General features: G+C 40.1%; 1 protein-coding gene across 3 annotated transcripts in view; it reads right to left on the bottom strand.

Moving 5' to 3' along the window:
* Nucleotides 1–430: 430 nt before the first annotated feature.
* ano1a (anoctamin 1, calcium activated chloride channel a) overlaps nucleotides 431–21,649 on the bottom strand; it is a 73,453-nt gene continuing 52,234 nt past the window's right edge. For all 3 annotated transcript variants that reach the window (XM_063881050.1, XM_063881052.1, XM_063881051.1), the window contains 11 exons: nucleotides 20,951–21,025; nucleotides 19,059–19,260; nucleotides 17,849–17,960; nucleotides 17,661–17,718; nucleotides 16,388–16,488; nucleotides 15,354–15,496; nucleotides 10,511–10,663; nucleotides 8,589–8,641; nucleotides 8,255–8,439; nucleotides 6,046–6,151; nucleotides 431–3,967 (listed from right to left, as the gene is read on the bottom strand). In XM_063881050.1, coding sequence (XP_063737120.1) covers nucleotides 3,674–3,967; nucleotides 6,046–6,151; nucleotides 8,255–8,439; nucleotides 8,589–8,641; nucleotides 10,511–10,663; nucleotides 15,354–15,496; nucleotides 16,388–16,488; nucleotides 17,661–17,718; nucleotides 17,849–17,960; nucleotides 19,059–19,260; nucleotides 20,951–21,025 — 1,482 coding nt within the window. In that variant the 3' untranslated portion in view covers nucleotides 431–3,673. The remainder of the gene's footprint in view (nucleotides 3,968–6,045; nucleotides 6,152–8,254; nucleotides 8,440–8,588; nucleotides 8,642–10,510; nucleotides 10,664–15,353; nucleotides 15,497–16,387; nucleotides 16,489–17,660; nucleotides 17,719–17,848; nucleotides 17,961–19,058; nucleotides 19,261–20,950; nucleotides 21,026–21,649) is intronic.

The following is a 21,649-nucleotide window of genomic DNA, read 5'->3' as shown; positions in this document are numbered from 1 at the left end:
TTTGATTTGTAATCATTTTTCTCCTCACAATCGTTACACCCCTGGCATGTTTATTGTTAATCAAGGTGCTTTCTGTCAGTCATAATGGCTATTTCTATTGTGCGTTTCATTGGGCAAATCAGTTCAATTACGAGTTCAGATATGTATAATATGTAAAAAAAGAAAAAGTCCAAACATCTGCCAACACCGTATTATTATATATGTATCAATTAAAGGATATACATATTTTATTTTTGCAATATTTCTATTATCATCAAACTGACACATCCTTTTTGACCCATGATCGCACATTATCAACTAAAAGTATATGACCACAAAATAGGCTATAATACAAGCTTAGTGGTATATATTGTGTTTCTATAGTGCATTGAATCAAAATTCCCAACCTGAAGCAAAATAAATAATTTACAATTAATGTCTGAATGCTGCAGGCAGTTCATTTTGCATTTATTTGCACTTAGTAGAACCAAAACCCGACTCAGAATATCAGAGACAGACAAATCGGTTAAACATGCATAAACACTCACACATGTTGTGAAATGTGCTTTGACACATGATATAATAGATATTAGCATGTCACAACTTGCAGTGTTTAATTGATGCTGAAAATACAACATGACACACAAGGAAGGGGACATCTCATGGGGGACGCCCTGGGAGGGGCTTCACATGTGACATCATCTTATAAGAGATTAAGAGGGAAAACACACATTGTAGCTAACACTAGCTCCGCAGCCCTGTCACAGCATCTATCACTAGATATCAACACTGGCCTACTTACATACAGATTATTAAGATTTGGTAAAAAATAAAATGTGCAGTCCTTGCTCAAAAAGAGAGTCATATTCCAAAAAAAGCTAAATCTCCTGTGTTAAAATGTCTTTGTAGTCTGTGTTAGGAGATGTTTCCCAGATACAGCAAAAATAAATTCAAATTCATCGTTTCTAGTACACCAAACAATTCAAATGATGACAATCAGATAAAATACATCACTGTCTTTGTGATGGGTGGTCCCCTGTGGGCTGATAAAACCCTTTAGACACATTAAAAGCATTGTCATGAATCGAGAAAACAGAACAACATTTTGACCTAAAAGTGATTATATATCAATGGAAAATAAAATAACAATACATTCTATAAGTCTGGGTTAGGGCTTAAATCAGGGGTAGTTTGATATATTTACAGCAGGGGGCAGGATTTGACACAGTGTGGACTGTACATGTGACTGCTCCTTTCAGACTACAGTACATTAAAAGGGGCATCCAGTCACTCCCACATGTTATTTTTTGCAGATTGATAAATACAAAACAAAATATTATTCAGTCTTTGTGCTTGGATCAGTAAAGAGTTGCAGCTTTATGTAAATGCCAATGATTTGAAAGCTTTATATAAAGGAAAGATAATAAAATATGAACAGTGTTGCCTTTCTGGGAAACTCTGCTTTATAGGAATCTGCTGATGGAAATCTGAAACATGTCAGTGATAGTTGAGGGAGTCCTGAAGCAGGCTGGGAGGATGTAAGGCCGTAAAGCTGTCACTGTGGTGTGAGCAAAACACGGGCACTGCTTTTAAGGGTGTTTAAGAAGCTCAAAATTCCTACTTCAGCCAGATGCAGTGACCCCTTAAGTAATGAGCCCATAGTGATATGAGTGTGGAACGATTCACCTTTGTGTCAAGATGCCGTTTCCTGGTTTATATAAGAACACTATGCACATTTCAGTACTACTACACGTGACTAATCATTGAAATCCGTCTTCAGTGCACAACTTTAGAAGGTATCAAATGTAGCATTTCCGCAATTAAAATGTCTAAAAAATACTATCTCTACATAATATACTTCGCCAATTAGTGTACATACATTTTCCCAAATGTTTTCTACCATTAACCTTAACCGTTTTAACCATCAGCTGTTTACCTTGCCAATTCGTCGTAGAATCAGTCATAAACTGACTTTAATTAAATGTTTAGCCACATATTTTGAGATCATTTTTTTGATTTTGTTTGTTATAACTACATATATTTAAACCTAATGAAGAATTCCATTCAAGGGACATTTCAAACTTACAAGTTGAGCAAACATTAGCAGTTAGCTTCTGACTCTCAGGCCTATATCCGCCAGGCAAATAATGTTTGAGCAAACGAATCAAAGTGTCTTTTATCTGGTAAATCCTAGACTAGACTTTAAACAAGAGGTGGAAACAGCAACCATGAAGTAACCCACTGGCTAGTGAAGCCTGGAGTTTAGCATTTCGGCCGTCTGGATTTTTGGTCTTCATTATCTTGAAGAGGGTGACGTAAAATAAAGCCAAATGCTGAACAAGAACTACTTCAGGCAACAGAGCAGTTACAGTTCACTTCCATGTACTCAAAACAGACTGTGAATGGGTTAAAGTTGGGATCATAATTGACTAAATAAACAGAACTAGCGTTAGCTGGTGATTTAGTGCTTGTTATGCTAACAATACCTAGCATTGCCCGGCCTGCTTCCTCTCCACTTCCTAAAGTACCTCTCCTCCAAATACATGTATCATAAAAGATGGTTACAACCAATATAGAACATTTGAGGCATGAAACGGTAGTGTCCAAACCAATGGCTGATGTAACGGTAACTACTGTAGATTTACTTTGATATTCAGTCTGTGGTTTTTCAACTTTTTGTGCCGACATCTTCCGTAAGACAAACACCAAACAATCAATTTATAAAGCTCAAGGAATCATTTTCATTAAAAAAAATGGTGTTGAAAATATTTCTCTCACGGTTATGAGGGCAAACCCGAAGTATCATGTCAGCGTGAGGAGATGGAGCATGACGTCATTTTGTGGTTATCCTCTAAATAGCCAAATACAGCTTTAAGACCTCCAGTTCATTGGAATGAATAATAATGTGACTTGTGCTTCCAGGAATAATGCCACTGAGCACTGTCTGACACTTTGTACATAGTCATAACAAATGTAACGAGGAGCAAAATGGTGCTCGTACAAAAGAAGAGTACAAATCGATGACACAGAAGGTCTTCCAAAACCTTCTGCTGTTCATCTCAACAAACTAAACACATGTGCTCGACCATGTTGCGCGTTAAAAACAGTACATCAATAAATCTTGCATTTGTATATAACTGTGCAGCGAAAAGGGGTAAAAGGCCTATCTGACCTCTAGTGTCGGCAGGAGAGAGGACGTCCTCTTGGGTTGGGAGGGAATTCTTCTCAGCAGTGCCATTTGGACGGAGGCTGTCTTTAATATAAAAGCTGCATTCAAGTCCCGTGAGAAAAATAGCAGTTATGAACGTACTGCTCAAAATATTCATATTAAGTTGCAGGTAGGGTTAGGTTTGGACATCCTGAATGAAGGTCCCATTAACAACAAATGTTCCCAGAGTCAAGTAAAGCTAATGGCTTGTTCCCTTCAAACACAGTTCATTCAATAAATAATGTTTTTGCAATTCTAAATCCTACGAGCATTGTTTAACCACTGGCTGGATGTCTGCCTAATGTATGGCTTGCTCTTTACATGGGAAAAAAGATAAAAAAGAGGCAAACAATTAGTTCTAATGCTAACACGTTAAAGTTTTGACAGCAAGGTCATTCCTGCAAGTATTACCAAACAACATGAACGCAGCAAAGCTGTGCTGATAATTAAAAACGGATCATGTGTTTAACAGCTATCCGAAAGTATTTACAGTTTGTATATAGGTGCTGTGTTTGCTTCTGGCTGCTTATGCCTGTTTTCCCACCCGGCTGCGTGTGTGCCGGTTCTTGAGCGCGGCTGCGGGGGGGTCTGAGTCGCAGAGGAGGGGGAGTTGCAGTTGTCCTGGTTGTGGTTGTCTCGTGCTGCAAGCCTTTTGCCCTGCTCCTCCTTCATGAAAAGCTCCACCATGAGAATTTTCTCCTTGTGCATCTGGAGGCTGATGTCCTTGGGGATGTCCGGGATCAGCCAGTCCACAAAGTCACTCATAAGCATCACCACGTTCTGCAGGCGGGGGGAGAGAAGATTCGAACGCCTCAGAAATAAAGCATATAAACACACAGCATAGTAGCCTAGCCTAGTAACATAAAGCAAAACTAAAGAACAACTGTTGTCAAACTGTTTATTTGTGACATGCTGACACACAATGTAGTAAAGCAGACGGGCACATGCCCATATAAACCTCAAAGGGGGCTCGAGAACCTGGCCTTTTGCCTTCCTATTAGACAAGGGCCCTTTTCCGATTTTATTTTTTAGAAATCAATAAAATGATCTTACATTAACCCGTCATTACTGAAGCATTGTGCCTGATGCCTTTATGGAGAAGGTTGTGAGAGAAACATGGAGGAGAAGAAGAAGTGCCTCTCTGTCAGCAGCACTGAGCGTCTGTCAGTCAGAGGGCTAGCTACTTTAGGATTGGGCTAGTTAACATGTGAGAAAAATTCACCAAAATACCCTAAAGTAGTTATCACAGGCATATATTTATTTAATAGTAACAAAAATCACCAGCTTGACCTTTTATTAATTTGGGCCCCTGCAAGATCCTCTGCACGTGCCTGGTAGAGGACACTTAAACTTACTTAGTAAAATCTACTGTGGACATAAGGCTCCTGTGTTTCCAACGAGAAGTCATTATATCATAAACAAAAGATGTGTTTCCATTTAAATCATAGTCTGAATTCCATTTACTGCCCCAATCCAGTTTGACCTCAACCTCTCTGAAGCACTACATAGAAAAACTAAACTGGCTCTTTCCAGGCAAAGAAATGCTGCCTTTTTGTGCCGGGTGGAGTAAGCTCTCCACTCTGTTGATCTCACTCGCACCAAACACCAATTTGTGCTCCTCCTGGTGTTTCACATGATGTTCCATGATTACTGTTTCTGTAAATCAGGTTTGGAAGTCGCACTGGTTATCCTGGATAAGACATGTAATAGCACTGTGAAGGGGGATGGTATAGGAGAAGAAAAGGGAGTGCTGTCATTCTAGTTCCCCTTTTTTTTCAGGGAGGAGGGGAGCACAGAGTCTTCCCTGCAGGCGGTGAACACCCACCTGAGGAAGGTGTGTGAGTGGATGCGTCAGGCGCTGGGTAACATTTCTCCTCAGGCCGTCAGATGTTCACTCAAGCATCTGGTCCCCTACGACCCGCTAAACCCCCGAGACTTAAAACACACACAATCTGTTCCTGTAATAACAGGTGTTGAGTCTACACAGCTAACATTTAAGCTAACTCAAGGCATCATTGGCTAATGGTCATACCAGAACAAGTAAGGCTGTGTCTCAACTACTCATTGTCAGGATGAGGATGTGTTTCTTTTCGTTTGGAAGGTGTACTTTTGTTTAGGTTAGCAGCAAAAGCAATGATGTCAATCACATTAGCTAGCCTTCTTTCCTGTTGAGTTATTATTGAATAAGTTTCATCTATACTGTTTTGCCTTTGTGATTTCGGCTTAAGAACAGCTTAAGAATGTTTTTGGAAGGATCCTTTTCCACATACTAAGTGGGACATTTTACATGCACCGCAGTAGACAAACACTCCCAGGTGTCCCGAACACTGTCTAAGAAAATGTGTTCTAAAAATAAAATAAAAAAGATGAAAGATAAAGATTTTTTAAAAAGACCATCCAAGTGGATTGTATAAGTAAATTCAAATCTACTAATAAAGATCAGAAATGAAGTCTAACAAAAACAGAATAGATATATGCAAGGAACAACTTGGGTTCATTGACTGTACTTTAGAAATGTACAGAAAGCATAGCTAATAGGCATGATAACAAATATCAAGTTTATGTTTTATTTGAAGGTAACAGTGGTATAAACATGTAAAATCAATCAAATAAATAAAAGTAGACAGCTGGTTCTCATTAAAGACCGTATCACATTAAAGTCTGCAGAGGATCCTTGGTTATATTCCCTCAGTGACATCACTCACTCACAGGCAAACACCTCCTCAAATATGGATGAGTTGTTGCACGTTTGCTTTGTTTGCCCACATCAAATATGAATGGTTAAAGTAAGGGCCTGTGTGAAGGCATGTCGAAGCATACAGTGTGTGTGATATTAATAACTGTGTGTTGTTCCAAACCTGAAAGACAACAACGAAGGCGAGGCGAGCGGCCAGAACCGCCCAGAACTCCTTGGAGAGTTCATACGGTGTGCTGGAGGAGGGGGGCTCTCTGTAGTCCTTATACCTGGAGACAGAAAAACATCATTTAGATATAGAATTGACATTTTTTATTTAATGCTTGTCAATCTAATATCTTCCCCCAAAATGAATGGAGATCCAGAAATACAGGGTGCTGTATAACAGTACATGGTTTTATAACAGAACTTGTTTAGTAAGTCAGGCATGTGAATGGGAAAGGAAAAATAACTGTACATTTAGCTCTCTTTTTGAAAGGTACCCTATTATGCAAAATCCACTTTTTCATGCCTGCCGTACTTAAATGTGTCCCCCTCTGTGTAAAGATATTCACAAAGTTGCAGGAACAAAGACCCTCTCTGTTTTTGTCCTGGTCCATCTTTTATATAAAGTGCTCGATTTTAATGTGACTTTTACTTTATTTATTGTCTTTCTTTTTATGTACCTCTGTAAAGCGACTTTGAGCACCTGTAAAAGTGCTTATAAAATAAATGTATTATTATTATTATAAAAACCTGTCTGAAAACCAGCTGATCAGATTTTGGCCACTTTGTGATGTCACAATGTTTTTTTCGGTTGTGCAACCATTAGCCAATAACCAATCAATGTAACACCCTCCCGCCTTATCAACTGGATCTCCTCCTAAAGCACTGTTGTGGTTTTTAAACCAATCATCTCTTAGAGGGGCGTGGCCAGCAGCAGCTCATTAGCATTTAAAGCTACAGACACAGAATCAGCTCTTTAGGAACAGGGCTGAAACAGAGGGATTTATGGGACGCTACAGGGATCTGTTTGGTGTTTCAGCCAATCAGAGACATGTGCTGTATATATCTGAGACCTGGAATATATTGTTGAAAAGAGTATAATAGGGGACCTTTAAGACTTGAGGACTTTAAGACTTTAAAGACTTTAAGGAATTGAGGAGGATTCAAGAATGTGTACCTCAAAGATAAATGATATGCTGATTTACTGATGTGTTTTCCATGTAAATCAATGAAAGATATTATCTTGGGCTCAATGGAATCAAATGACATGGAAGTTAATATTTCCTCTTTCAATGGCCACAAGGCTTGCTTCAAAACCCTGTGTTGTATACTTATGTACAGTATACAGAAGACTCTGAAACACTGACCAGTCAGAGAAAACTGGGCTTAAAGAGACAGGCGCCAACACGGAACGTTTCAAATTAGAGTGAATATAGATTTATTCAGGCAGACAGTATGAGATAAATAATGTGTTTTTTGAACATCAATACTTGTGAAACACTTTCCAGTAGAAAACCAAAAGTACTAGAATGAACAGGAAATGTGTCCAATAAGACTCCTTTAAATACCGTAATTTCCTGACTACTGAGCGCACCTGAATATAAGTCGCACCAACTAAAGTTTAAAAGAAAAAAAACTTAGTACATAAATAGGCCGCAACTGTCTATAAGTCGCAGGTGTCCAGGTGTTGTAACATGAGATATTTACACAGAAAGATTTTTAATATTTGTAATTACCGCTTTTTTCCAAACAGTTTCTGAATTGAACAGCCTCAGAATGGCTTCATCACACAGTGCCTGTAACACGGCAGTAAAACAGCAGTAAGACAGCTTACCAGAAAAGCCATTCATCGTTATCTTAATTTTCCCTTTGCGCACTAAAACCATTCGTCATCTTTTTCAGTGTCTGAATTGAACAGCCTCAGAATGGCTTCATCACTTTCTCAGTCTCTCTTTCGTTGTTGCTCTGAATGTCACTGTCGTCTCTAGGCGCACTTGTGCTGTCCTCTTCAGCAGTCCAGCCTTTCGAAACCCGTTGGTGATGGTGGGTTTTTTCACACTGCTCCACGCTGTTATATGCATATGCATTTCTTCGTGTGTTTTCCATAATGGGGGTGTGTGCATAATGTGCAAAATGGCTGTTCAAAACAATCAAACTATGGTAGCGTCTTCCGCGGCGTATTATCTCTTCCACCTGTCTGTCTCGCTTTTGTGCTTCCTGCTAGAGCGCCCCCTGGTGGGCCTTAGCTCGTACAAATCTATAGATTAACTGCATCATTGTTTAGGCCGCAGGGTTCAAAGCGTGTGAAAAAAGTAGCGGCCTATAGTCTGGAAATTACGGTATATCATTTTTGGTGAAGTGCATCTGGATATAAAGTGAAATCTTACCTGCATGTGTACACATTGTGGCCCAGGTGCCCTGGCTGGAGAGGGTCCGTGCCGGGCTGGAAGTCAATGACGTTGAAGTAAGACAGAGTGTGGTTGACGAAGCCGTGCATGGTGCCGTCCAGGCTGTACATGTACTGGTACACCAGCCGAGGGATGAAGTCGGAGGTGAAGGAGATGACAAAGGCCTGACGGACAGAGAACTGCTTATCAGCGCACTCTCTTAGTTATTTTGATTTACAGATCAAAAAAACTCCATAATCTGACACTGACATGAGATTCTTCAGACATGTTTTGGAAGCACAACAGTGCAGCGACGGTAAAGGTAAGGACTTACATTAACGATGACTGCTACCTTGCTGAGGCCTCTCAGGAGGTTATACCAGATGCCTGCAGAAAGACAGAAGGTTTGTTAGGTCGGGGAAACAGGAGCTTCAACTGGAACATGCACACACACACCTCACAGGGGGCTCCTGCAGACTGGCCTCTTCAGTTTTATTCAGAAGGTCAATAGGTATTCAATAGCAGTGGCAATGACACTTCTCTGCTGTTCCATACTGAGCATGTTTGCAGGACCTCTTCATCTGCTCCACACTCAGACGTACACATCCCACTGAAGCCCACTGCTTTCGTTAAATCTGCTAACTCCCTTACCCTAGTGTAAAATGCTTCCAGTTGAGCTTAGGCTGACTTTCATCCCATGGTGCAACTAAATGGAATTGAAGCAACCAATCATACATTTGACTACTTTTTTGTAATATTAATTTTAATGAATTAAGTTGTTTTGAAGACCTCAGTGCATGAAGGATGTTTAAGGGTTCTCCTACACTTGTGCAATACTCAATAAAAAAAAGCTTTTTATGATCATTCTAGTAATGCTATCTGTGTGTTCAAGAGTTTGGTAAAGCTAGAGCTGACAATTAATAAACACTCAGGTAGCCAAAAGACAAAACCTGGAAAGAATTCCGCTCCGGAACAACTAAAATCATTTGATCAGGCAAAAGATATGTATTGAATATTGATGTTCTGCCCATTGATTTTACATTACTTTGGTGCCCAAAATGGGTGCAGCACCTAAGCTTTATAATGGTAGGGTAAACCCTGAGAGAACGTGCTGGTATGTTGATGTTGGCTTGTAGATGAAATAAATACTATTTAGTGTTGTTTCATGCAAATGATCAAATGTTTTTATTCTTTGTTTGTTCATTTTGTGATAATGCACAGCAATTTTAAGGGTGGGTAGATTTTTTCTTAGATTATTATGACTTCATTCTCAATAATATAATACTTTAATATTACAATTTTATTCTTGAACTATTCCACATTTAACTTTGTCTTCTCAGAGTTAACAGACATGTTTGAAAGTGTCAAGAATGTTGTGAACATGAGCAGAAACATTGCTGAAGTATGAGCATTCAAAGTTCATGGGCTTTTAAATTAATGATTCATTTTTCTATTTAAGATTAATTCATGTACATTTAAAGAGGTTACTTCCCCAAACAAAAGACATCAAAATAGAGGGTGGCGCTGACTCAGCAGCTGTGATATAAATATTTCAAAGTGATCCAGAAACCTTGAGAGTGTTAATGAGTTATACCAGAACATTTTCTATATTTAAAATTTCCTGGCACCTGAATTGTTTTGTTTTCAACTAATTAGAATGAATCAAGTGTTCCTGAGGGAGAACCATAGAACCCCTTTTATTAATGTTCCTGCTATTGTGCAAACAAACAATATGCCCTTGTCCATTATCTGAATATTCTTTTGACAGTGTCTGAACGTAGTCATTCCAGGTCTACATTTTATTATTCTTACAATCAGTTACTACCAGCCACCACTAGATGGCACCAGTACAGAGTTGGTAAGATTTCCCTGTTGATTTGTTACAGTTTGGTTGTCTTAGTCAAATTTGTGAAGTTTATTGCATCACTTAATTAATGATTATTTTTATGTTAAGCAGTTTGTTTTGTAACAGTCATTATTATTATTATTTAAAATGTTTTCGATGTCTGGGATATTTAAGGGTCGTCTAAGATTCTTTGCATTCAGTGACAATGTTAACGCCTTCATTTTTAAGACTGATTTTTGGTCATAAATCAATATTGACATGGCCCTATGTATAAATGCCTGTCTAGTTTTTAATAATGAGAGCACAAACAGTGATTGGACATCTCTTCTCCTTCTGCACAGGCTATTTTCCTGGATTTGTTTAAACTCAAATGAAGCTGGTGTAGGGCTGCAGATCAGGGGGACACCTACCGATGTCTTTGGCTTTGGCTGCAATCGGCCTACGCAGCTCCATGACAAACTTCTTGGCATCCAGGCGGATCTCAATGATGTTATTCAGAAGAGCGAAGAGAGGAGCCAGAGGGAAGGAGGCCACGAAGAGAGTTACCATCCCAAACTGGATGACTGAAGACACAGTAAAAGGGGAGACATTAGCAGGAGTTACTGAATTGTCTCATTCTGTTCTGCTACTGAGCTGGACGGCTGGACATTAACAGTGTAGTATTGGAACGCTATACTGTATCGACAAAGTTTGGATGAAATGTGTCGGGCCCCAAAGATGCTTGGATGTGCCATTAACCCTATGTAATACAAAATATATACAGCCACGGAAAAAGTTAAGAGACCACTTCAGCATTATCATTTCTCTTGATTAATTATTTATAGGTTGCTCTGTTTTTTTGTTGTATTCTATAAACTACTTTTTTCTCTGTTGGAATTCAACAGACACTGGAATGGCTGCCAAACATGTAGAGATAAAGATTAAAGAAAAAATTGGAGTGGTCTCTGAATGTTTTCCCCGGGTGTATGTGTAAAATTAACAAGGATCCAAACAGTGTGTAGTAGGGTGTAAAGGGGTGTAAAGTGGATGAACAATGATATTATCACAACTTCTGGTAGACAATTGCTGTATTGAATCATGCTCAAAGGGGATATGTTGCCAGTATAGGCTAATTAAATAAACCTTTATTTTGATTTAGATCACAAATTTGAAAATGTACATATGGTTGGAATAAAGTAAATACACAACTCAACAAAATATACAATATAAGTGTAGTGTTTAGAAAAAATGTATACATTATTTTATTTCAAGTAATCGTGTAAGGATGACACAGCACATAGACTGTATCTCCAATAAAGGCCAAAAATATTGTTTTAAAATCCAAATTAAAATATCTTCAGTCTGTGTTAACCACAGACTTTATTCAATCCAACTAAAGCCATCCATTTTCTTTTTTTTGGTCAGACACACAGATTTAGGATGTAATGATGTCATCGCATTCCGAGCCTCTTACTTCTGGGCGGGGCTTTAATGCTTTTGGAATGTGATGACATCAAAAAGACAGCTTGAAGTGATTTCATAGTTACAATTGTAGGCTTTGACCTTTTGACCCTGTATCTCGACTGGTTTACTCAGTCACTGCGACCCGTCAGACGTGGTGTATCTTCTCAGGAGACTCATACATTACTAAAAAAAAAACTGTTAACCAGGCTGCTTCTTCTAATATTTTATATTCCGTGGTATAAAAAGTAGAGGAAGTCTAAACACAAAATGTCTCAGGAGTCTAGCAGGGACGAGACCACCCTCCAGGAAAATGAAACCCTGGAGGGACAAAACAGTCTTTCCAACAAGGTGTTGGCTCTAAGAAGGGAGACAGGAGCCATCAACCAACAGAATGCTAGCTTGACTGTGCCAATTAATGAGCTTAGCAATCAGCTTGTGAACAGTCAAGATTTACAAAAACAGTTGAAAGACCTAAAGAAAGAGAGGAAAGCAGCAAAAGATTTAAATAGAAATCTTGAGAGGCAAGTGGAAGAATTTCGCATCAAACTCCAGACTCAAACAGCCTTGCAGGAAAAGTGTAGGGCTGTTGAGGAGGAGAAGCAAAAAGTCCTGCAGGAAAATTGGCTGCTGCAGAGTGAAATCGTGGAGATAAACGGGAGATTCACAGACCACGAAAGACTGCGTAGTGAATTTGATCAAATAAAACGTGAAAACAAAACAATGAGCCGGGAGAATGATCAGCTGGAAAGGCAGATTCAGACAACACTCAAGGAAATCCGCAAGAAAGGTGGGAGAAAACTGGAAGACAAGCGTAAAAAAATGGAGGAGGAGCGCATTAGCACCATTGAACGCAACACTTCCCTGAAGACACGGGTCCAGGAACTAACCCTAACACTTGCGGATGAAGAAAGTAAAACAGTTGAGTGTGCACGAATGAAAGCCGAAAAACCAGACAAGCTGAGACAAACTGACATCCTCCAACACAGGATCCGAGAACTGACAGAGAGACACGAACGCCTGCCGCCCAACCATTATGATCGGGTCAAGGCTGAGACGGATGCCATTTCCAGCGAGCATGAAGCTCTCAGGCAGCAGCATCAGTTTCTGGACTTGAGGATCAGAGCACGGAACGCTTTGGACAGCGAATGTCAGGAGTTGGAAATGGAAAAGGACAAAATAAGCGAGGAGAACTATTATCTCCGCAAAAACATCGAGGTCCTTCTCAATCACAGCAGGTCCACAAATTATTACAGTGTGTTGGCCAACAATGAAGCTATCACAGGAGAGAGAGACGCCGGACTCATACTGAGGGAGAAGCTGAGACGCAGAGTTCAAGAGCTCAAAGACGTGGCGGAGAAGGAGAGCGCTAGCTTGGAGCTTGTCTCTCAGCTCTTTCAGGGGTTGCAGCAGTTAGCTGACCTGTGGAGCCCTCCAGTCGCTCAGAGAGGCGTCAACACCAACCAGGGATCCCCAGACTCCAACGAGTCTTCAGGATGTACCCCTTGTGAGGAGACCAGAGGGGGGGTTTGAGCTGTTTTGAGGCTTTACTTTAAGAGAGTAAGGGTTCAACTCAGCCTTCTTTCTTTTGTGTTCATTTTTTTATTATTTTCTATCTACAGTAATGTATTACTTTTTGCTGTAACGCAGTAATACAACGCATTCCTTATGAAATTTAGCTCTTTTTAAAAATGGCGGTCTTTGTGGGTTGTCGGAATTGAAAACCAGGGAAAAGTGAAATGACGGAAATTATGTTTGTCGTTTTAGCGCACCAATCACAGCCCTTATGGCTGCGTCGCCTCGACGCAAGGTTACAATTTTTGTGAGGTGCACGCAACGACACAAGGAGGGCCCGCAATGACGCAACGGGTCCGTAACGTACCTTGCGTTGAACCATATATCGGCTTTTAGAAAGGTTACATTTCCAGCTGGTTATAGAAATAAGTTATTGGCGTTTTTTTATCAACTAAGATTTGTTAGAAAATGTTTTACATTTGAAATGACTACATTTATTTGAAAATTGGGCTCATTAATTAGTTGAACATATACATTTGAGAAGTACAACATAAGACAAGCAAAAGTTTAATTTGTGGGCCATATTCCATTATACTTTTAGAATTTGCTAATATGTCATGGAAGGATAATACCATTGCTTAGTACAGTATGTGGTGCTTAGTACAGTATGTGGGGGTTTCCATCGTATTACAAGTAATTTCTTGGCTGCTGTAAGACCATGAAGAGCACCCTTTTCTGATGGTTTAATTGGTCCCTAATAGGCCCGGCTTCCTTCTGTGCTTAGCTCCAGGTCGCCAACATTTATTGTTTAGAGTTAAATAAAACATTAGAACTTACTTTCTCTTTTGATATGACCTTGATTTCAACTTCTATTTGCAATGTTTTTCATTTATTTTATGGTATATTTTAAGTGTTGTTTGAATTGTGTTTTTATGAATGGTTTGAGGACAGTTGTATACACATCTTCAGTTGGTTTGTCTTAAAAGTCTCTTCAACAATTGAATGGATTGCATGAGATGTTGTACCGTCCTTTTGTACATGTAGAATGCTGAAAGCTTTAAGCTCAAAAGAATCAAGTACAGCCTCACAAAGCATATCTTTGCTCATAAGAAGCTCCGTGAAGTGTCTTTGAGTAGTAAAAATGGTAAAAGAAATAAAAGTGTTGAGCTTGAAGCAGTTTTAATCCTCTCTCAGTTGTATTGGCATAAGCTTCTGACATACCTTCATTAAATGATATGGATCTTCTTCCCTCTTGGGAATTATGGATCAACTGCTCAATTAGATCCAAAAAGAGCAATTACATGACCGCAGTTTCCATGAGCTTCATTAAAAGCAGGATGCTTTAAACCTCTTCATTAAACACATCCATGCATGGACATCCCTGGTACACATGAAGCATGATCAAGCCAAGGTTTCCACTTCACTGATTGACAGTATATGGGCTGCTAAATTACATTTCTATTCAATTAAAAGTCAACACAGTTTACTTCAAAGTGGACCTGAACTTGTATTACAGCTTAAAGGAATATCTAAGCTTACTTGCTTCTTGAAGCAAATATATTGTGCTGACATTTGCAAATCAAGCAAAGGTCCCGCATGGAGCAGGATTAAAGACTGAATGTGTCTGTAGCACATACATGTAGAAGCTGAGCATTAAAGTGTTTGTTTCAAAGTGCTCTCAGCCATTATGCTTGTTAGACTTGACTTCAAAACAGCATGCTCTGCAAAGGTTAGGGTGTTAAAGAGGCTGGTAATAACACAGAGCAGGGGTGTACTGTACTTGAATCGGGGTGGAGGGCACCACTCTGACAGCAATGAGGCTGAGAACCTCTGCTGGATAATGCATTACTGAGGTGGAAGAGCAAGATCAACAAGGATCAAACTGCAGGCCGCTAAAATAACAAAATCATTTTAAAAAAATGTCCAAACTAGAATGAACGCCTTTTGGTTGTATGCCTGTACCAACCAGTCAAGTTGTATTTTACAAATAACCAAAAAGTCATCACTTCTTAATTGTCTAATTAGACATTTCTGTGAAATTTCATAAATAGCATTTCCTAAAGTTTGGCTAGAAAAACAGTGAGCTTTTCCTTTTACCACCAACCTTTGTGACCAATTTTAAAGAACTCCCTCGAGAGGTAAGGAAGTATCACGCGGCAGACAGACAACCAGGAAACATATATCCTCCGGCAACAGCTGATATCAGCGCAGAGACATAACCTGTCCCAACAGAGCATCAGTGTGCATAGTATGTGTATGTTGGTGCTTTTGTGTCATCTGCCTTGTGTTTGGACTCACTCATCTCCATGTACTCGGGGCTGAGGCCAACGAAAGGACCCAGGATGTGGTCTTTCTCATGCCGCTGTAGGGTTTTGTTCAGCTCCTCCTCTTGCTTTGAGTCCAACTCTGACTTCCTCCTCCGGAGTAGCTTCTTCAGCTTACTGTACATGCACACAATTATGGGACAACAGATTGTTAGCGGAGTCTGATCCGAACAGGATCTTTTAACATAAATGCTTACTTTAGGTAAAGGACTCGCTAAATGGATGCTAAACTAAGGCAGTCTTATACAACAGGGGATAACCCCTCCCTACATGAAATCTCCCTGGCAATGTGCCATTGCTGCATTGGGCAATCTTTTTTTTTGCTTACCATTATTGATATATATGGCTGGACAAAATGAAAGAAATACCTCTTTGTATAACTAAATACGGTGAAATAAATTGTAACAACACTGCCAATACCAAAGTCTTTTTTTCAAATTGATCCATCTTCATCTTCGTGAAACATGCCAGCTGGATTATGGTGGTTAATTGCTTCTGGATGTAATCTCAATGGCATCACCATTTGTTCATGGACTATGGTTTTAAGGTTCTCTTAAAAAATCCAGACTAAGGTCTTTTTCTCATTGCCTATTAGAGAAGAAACAAGAGCATATGGTTGCCCCTTGCTGACACAGGAATTTCTCATGGACAGACTGAACTTAGGTTGAAGAATTATATGTGACAGTGGTGAACTGTGCTTTTATTGTACCACGTCATAAAGAAAGGGAACAAAACAAAAATAAAAATAGACTTCCATTACAGAGTTCTGTACAGATGAAGCAAGACATAGACAGAGTTCAGCATAATGCTGTTTAGTTCCCAGGTAAGTGCTGAAAACCAGACATTTAAATGATTTCTCTCGGGCAAAAGTACAACTGAGTGGGTGTGCATAATTCGTTCTGGGGCTTGCTGAACCCACGTATTGTGTTCTACTGTGTGTTGAAATGTTGTTCACTGTGTTAGCGTCATGGGAAGATATACGTTGCACAGTGGATGCTCTGTACTCACGGCATGCCAATCTCAAACAGGTTGTTCTGGATGAGCTGCTTGCCCAGCATAGTGATGCACAACTGGATGCACAGCTCCATGAGGCAGCCTGCATGAGCACACTGCAGAGGCACAGAAAGTGTCAGAAAGGGAAATCAAATGGAGGCAAAGAGCATGGAGGGACAGTGGGGAGTTAAAAGTGCAGGCAAGAGAAACGGACCACAGCCAACAAAGTCACCCGGTGTTCCCTCATTGCAGAGAACACACAAATTTATCTTAGAAACAGAAGGAGAGCAGAACAGAGATTCAGATTCAGAGCCAGTTGTCATTTTTATGCGTTCTGTTGCCGTTGAAACAATCAAAACAAAAACTGACAGGAGCCAAGGTAACAACTTCAAAAAGCTGCTGAGTGGTATCGTGACACAGAGAGAGCACCATTTAATAACACATTTAAGTATTCTTCATCTACACAACTTGCTTGGGAAAGCACAATTCTGTCGACAGATAAGTGATGAGATGGCAGATTTGTTCTAATCCTGGTAGCATTAAAGCTAAGGCAGACTTAGCTAGCTTGCTGATTCCAGCATGATTTAATTTATGTTGGTAATAACAAAATTGCAAAACAGTGCAAAATAGTGGCTGGGTCTAACAGTCCCTGCTATTCCTGAGAAGGAGAAGCTACCTATCTAACTAGCCATTCATTTATATCCGTCAGCTGGGTCATCTCTCTTACCAGCCAGCTACGACCATACTTTACACCCACATTAATATGTTTTTAACTATAACAACAATTGCCGTTTTGGTCAAATGCTCACGAGAACAGCCCAAGGTCTGTTGAATTTTCATATCATTTCTATGAAACACACAGAAGTGTTTTTCTTTTTACTCAATGCACCTAAACTGTCCTGTTACCAAACATTCTCACTAGGCGAACTTTGACGTAACCTCGGTCAAAACAATACTATTATAATGCAGCGCATATATTGTTGAACATGTGTCTCTTTAGTAGGATTCGATATGCTTGCGAGATTATGCCACAAGCAGGTTAAAAAGTGCTTAGACACAAACTAAAGCAGTTCTTTTGAGACTAAAAGACAGTTAAACAGCTTCAACACCACCTAAATTGAGAAATCAATTGTTTCATTAGCTTAGAAAAGATCAATATATTTCTGTGAGGTCATCAAGTATATAATATGGAACTGGTCAGTGTCATGTATTACATCTTTCACACTACTGTTTTTATGAAAGTGTTTGACAACAGGAACATGTGTGAATTTTGAAAATGTGTACTTACCTCTTCCATTCTGTACGATCCAATAACATACAAGTACCTTCCAGGCCGCCCAACAAGCCTGTGAACCAAACACAATACTGAATATGAGACTGGGAATCAGGTGGTTAACAATGTGGTTATGCAAACATATTCAATTAAAAAGATCATAGGAGTTTAATAAAAATGTACAAAGTATAGCCGTTGTTTACCTGCCCCTGAAAAAGGCCAAATAGACGATGGGTGTGAATGCATTGACAAACTTCAGGATGAAAGTTTTGAAGATGAGACGTTCTTCAAAACTCTTGTCAGTCTTTGGCACCTCTGAAAAATAGATTACAACTTTAATTCCAAAGAAAAAGTTCTCTTTACTTTTCTAGATGTCCGGTTGGAATTCCCTTCATGAGCCATACTGTACAGAGTGTGTTTTCCATTTTTATGTTCATTGCAGTTTCAATGCACCATATATACCGATCAGTCATAACATTATGACCACCTGCCTAATATTGTGAAGGTCCCCCTTTTGTGGCCAAAACAGCCCTGACCTGTTGAGGCCTGGACTCCACCAAACCTCTGAACGTGTGCTGTAGTGTCTGGCACCAAGACGATAGCAGCAGATCCTTTAAGATATGTACGTTGCGAGGTGGGGTCCCTGGAGAATTTGGAGTCCAAGTCAACACCTAGAACTTGTTGTGGTGTTCCTCAAACCATCACTGCAGTGTGGCAGGGCGCATCATCCTGCTGAGAGAGGCCACTGCCAGTAGGGAATACCGTCTCCATGAAGGGGTCTGTAGCTACGCAGTCCCATACCAACAAGCTGTGATGCTCTGTGTGTTCTGACAGCTTTCTATCAGAACCAGCATTAACTGTTTCAGCCATTTAAACCACAGTCGCTCTTCTGTTGAATCAGACCTCACGGGCCAGCCTTCGAACCCCACGCGCATCAATGAGCCTTGGCCGGCCAAGACCCTGTCGCCAGTTCACCGGTTTTTCTTCCTTGGACCACTTTTGGTCGGTACTGACCACTGCAGGCTGGGAACCCCCCGCAAGAGCTGCAGTTTGGGAGAAGCTCTGACAGAGTCGTCTAGCCATCACAATTTAGCCCTTGTCGAAGTCACTCACATCCTTATGCATTTTCCTGCTTCCAACACATCAACTGTGAGGACAAAGTGTTCACTTGCTGCTTAACATATCCCCCCCACTGATATGTGCCATTGTAAAGAGATAATCTCTGTTCTTCACTTCAGCTGTCAGTGGTCATAATGTCATGGCTGATCGGTGTACATTAAAGGCAAGCTAATGATTATGATACTGATCAGCATTCTGAAGAGCGAAGCTCAAACATCTTAACTTGTCAATATGTAGTCAAACACTAATGTTAAGGTTGAAGATTAAATGGGTTAACAGTGAAATATGCCTTACCCAGTTTGGTGAGCCAGCGGGCGATGGCGCCGTAGATTTCATCTAAGATGATGATGATGATGAGGTTGATGATGGCAGCTGTGGTTTTGACTGTGGCTCTGATGTTGGACCGTGCTGCGGGGTAGGTGCTCATGTGCAGCGCTGCCTTAATGCTGATCCGGTACAGGATGACCCCGAAGACTATAGCAAACGTCACAAGGATCTAAAGTGAGGAGGAAGACAAAACTGAATCTGACAATCTGCTGATAACTCGACCAGACATTCCCGGTGAGGAAGAAGATATGTGAAGAGTCTGCTGATGTATTGAAGAGGCTGTTGGGTTAGCTCTCAAATATATGTTTCTAAACAACCACTCTTTCATTTGTTTTGCATTTACTTGAATGTGAACAATCAGCAGGAAAAGACATTTACAGTTTAAATTAATCATTTCGTAGATATAGTTTGACTAAGAAAAGCAAAGATCAAGGACACGGTTGTTTAATCATGCTACACGCGTTTCCAGGGATCACACACAATATAAATTATAAGTGACTGTTCTGACATCACCCACATGAGCCTGGATTTACTACTTCAATGTGTCTGTGTCCATGGCAACAAATTCTGCTACACAACAACTCCTGCAATCAACCCTGACGAGTCCTGACAAATCTGGGTCCGGCTACATTTTGGACCCTATTGCCAAATCAATTGTATTGGCTTGGTTCAAGACTCTGTTGTGGTTGAGTTTTAAAAAGAAATGCTCTCTTTCTCTTTCTGATTTTTTAAGGCTCTTCCCTTGGTTTGTGTGTCATCTCCGTGTCGGACACGCAGTGACCTTTGTGTTGAGTTATCCTGGCATTCTAACCATTGAATCAAATGAAGCAAAAACCCTGCTTAAGGAAAACTCTTCAATAATTTAGAGGCAGCTACTTCAATATGTGGAGATTCTGACATGAGCATCACATTAACGGTTACCAATAGAGATGTGCTGTGTTTATGTATTTTTGTAGGCCGACCCAGAAGTTAGCCTCATAAAAAATACTCGATCAAAAGCAATGAGTTTTTCTCCATTGGATTTCGGTATATTGCAGAAACTAAATTCTGTGGCAAACACACATTCTTACCTTTTGTTCAGCAGGATAATCTCCACATATTAACACCTGGTTGTGATTTGTAAATGCAATTGCCAGAAGTACAGAGCTAACGCTAGATTATAATCAAACTACAGCATGGTGCCATGACTGCGTGTCACCAATGCTAAGCTAAAAGTGGACTCATGTTGGCATGATGTCTCTTTCAGTCACTTCCATTTTTCATGACACCTAGAAGCTTCGGACATTCACAAGTGGATTATTTACTGAGGTACTTTATGTCATAGGAAAAAAACGTGAAAATCTTCTAACTACGAGCACGTAAAAAAAAACGTTTGAGAAGAGGGAACTGGAAGTGGTAAAATGTCTTTCTCTAAGGATTCAAGACTTGTTTCTGGACCACTTGACGTTTTTCAATTTTGTCTAATTGTACATCTTTGATTTAATCCGAATTGACAAAAAATATGTATTCCTTTCAATGAAGTCTGAGGGCATACAGAACTGCTAACAAGGGATGTCATTTTACACTTGAAACGATATTGATATTTTTTTTGGTGAGCCTTTTGTGAGTGGATGGAGGTAATACACTGACTATGGATAGGAGCGTCCTACAACCCAACACTAAAACATCTAAATAATACCTTTACACACAATCCTTTGTAAGAAAAAATCCTAAAACTTTTGTAGAAGTTTTTCTGTCTTAACTTTGGTCACATTCAGGGCATTTAAAAAAATGTCATGTCATTGTTTTAAATGCCACACACATTATAGAAAACACAAAGACTGGTGATGTAACACTGCAGGGAGACGGCCAAGACTCACCATGAAGCCCATCATCACCACAGCAGTCAGGTAGGCTGGCATTCTGTCTGTACAGGTCAGCTTCACTTTCTCATCCTGAAAACACACACACGCACGCACGCATGCACGCAAGCAAACACACACACTCACAGTTATGTGGAAGTCAAGTACTGTCTACCCATGTCTGGAACATTATCTGCAGCTCGGTTTGGAGCTGTGTGTCATGCGTTTCCATCAGATGATCTTAATGCTGCATACACACACACACACACACACACACACACACACACACACACACACAGCAGTGAAGCACAGCTAATTCCACCCAGAGCTATCATGTCATATTCAAGCCTAGTGAGAATTGAGTCAGTGTGTATCTGTGTGTGGGTCTGTGTGGGTGTGTGTGCCCTCTTGTGTATTTGATCAAAAGAACCATGTGACCTTGGTATAAGACACAAGGCAAACAGCTCAACAACAAGTGTATCGGTGCTTTCCTTTTTTTAATATACCATGTTCTCTCAGTGCTTCATCAGCACTTTCTCTTTAAACGCTGATGAAGCCACCATTAGATTTGATTCCTCAATGTTCAGCTGCTGATGGACAGTGTCTGTTTCTTCACTCTTGCTGTGTTTGGCAGGATGTTATCTTTGACTTCTAATTGCAAGAGAGGACCAAGTGTAATTATCCATTTCACAGGAACCATGTTTGCTTGCTGTGTCT

The sequence above is a fragment of the Eleginops maclovinus genome, chromosome 4, assembly GCF_036324505.1.
Source record: "Eleginops maclovinus isolate JMC-PN-2008 ecotype Puerto Natales chromosome 4, JC_Emac_rtc_rv5, whole genome shotgun sequence".
Lineage (NCBI taxonomy): Eukaryota > Metazoa > Chordata > Actinopteri > Perciformes > Eleginopidae > Eleginops > Eleginops maclovinus.
The sequence above is the reverse complement of the archived record's forward strand: the minus strand, read 5'-3'. Positions and strand labels throughout refer to the sequence as shown.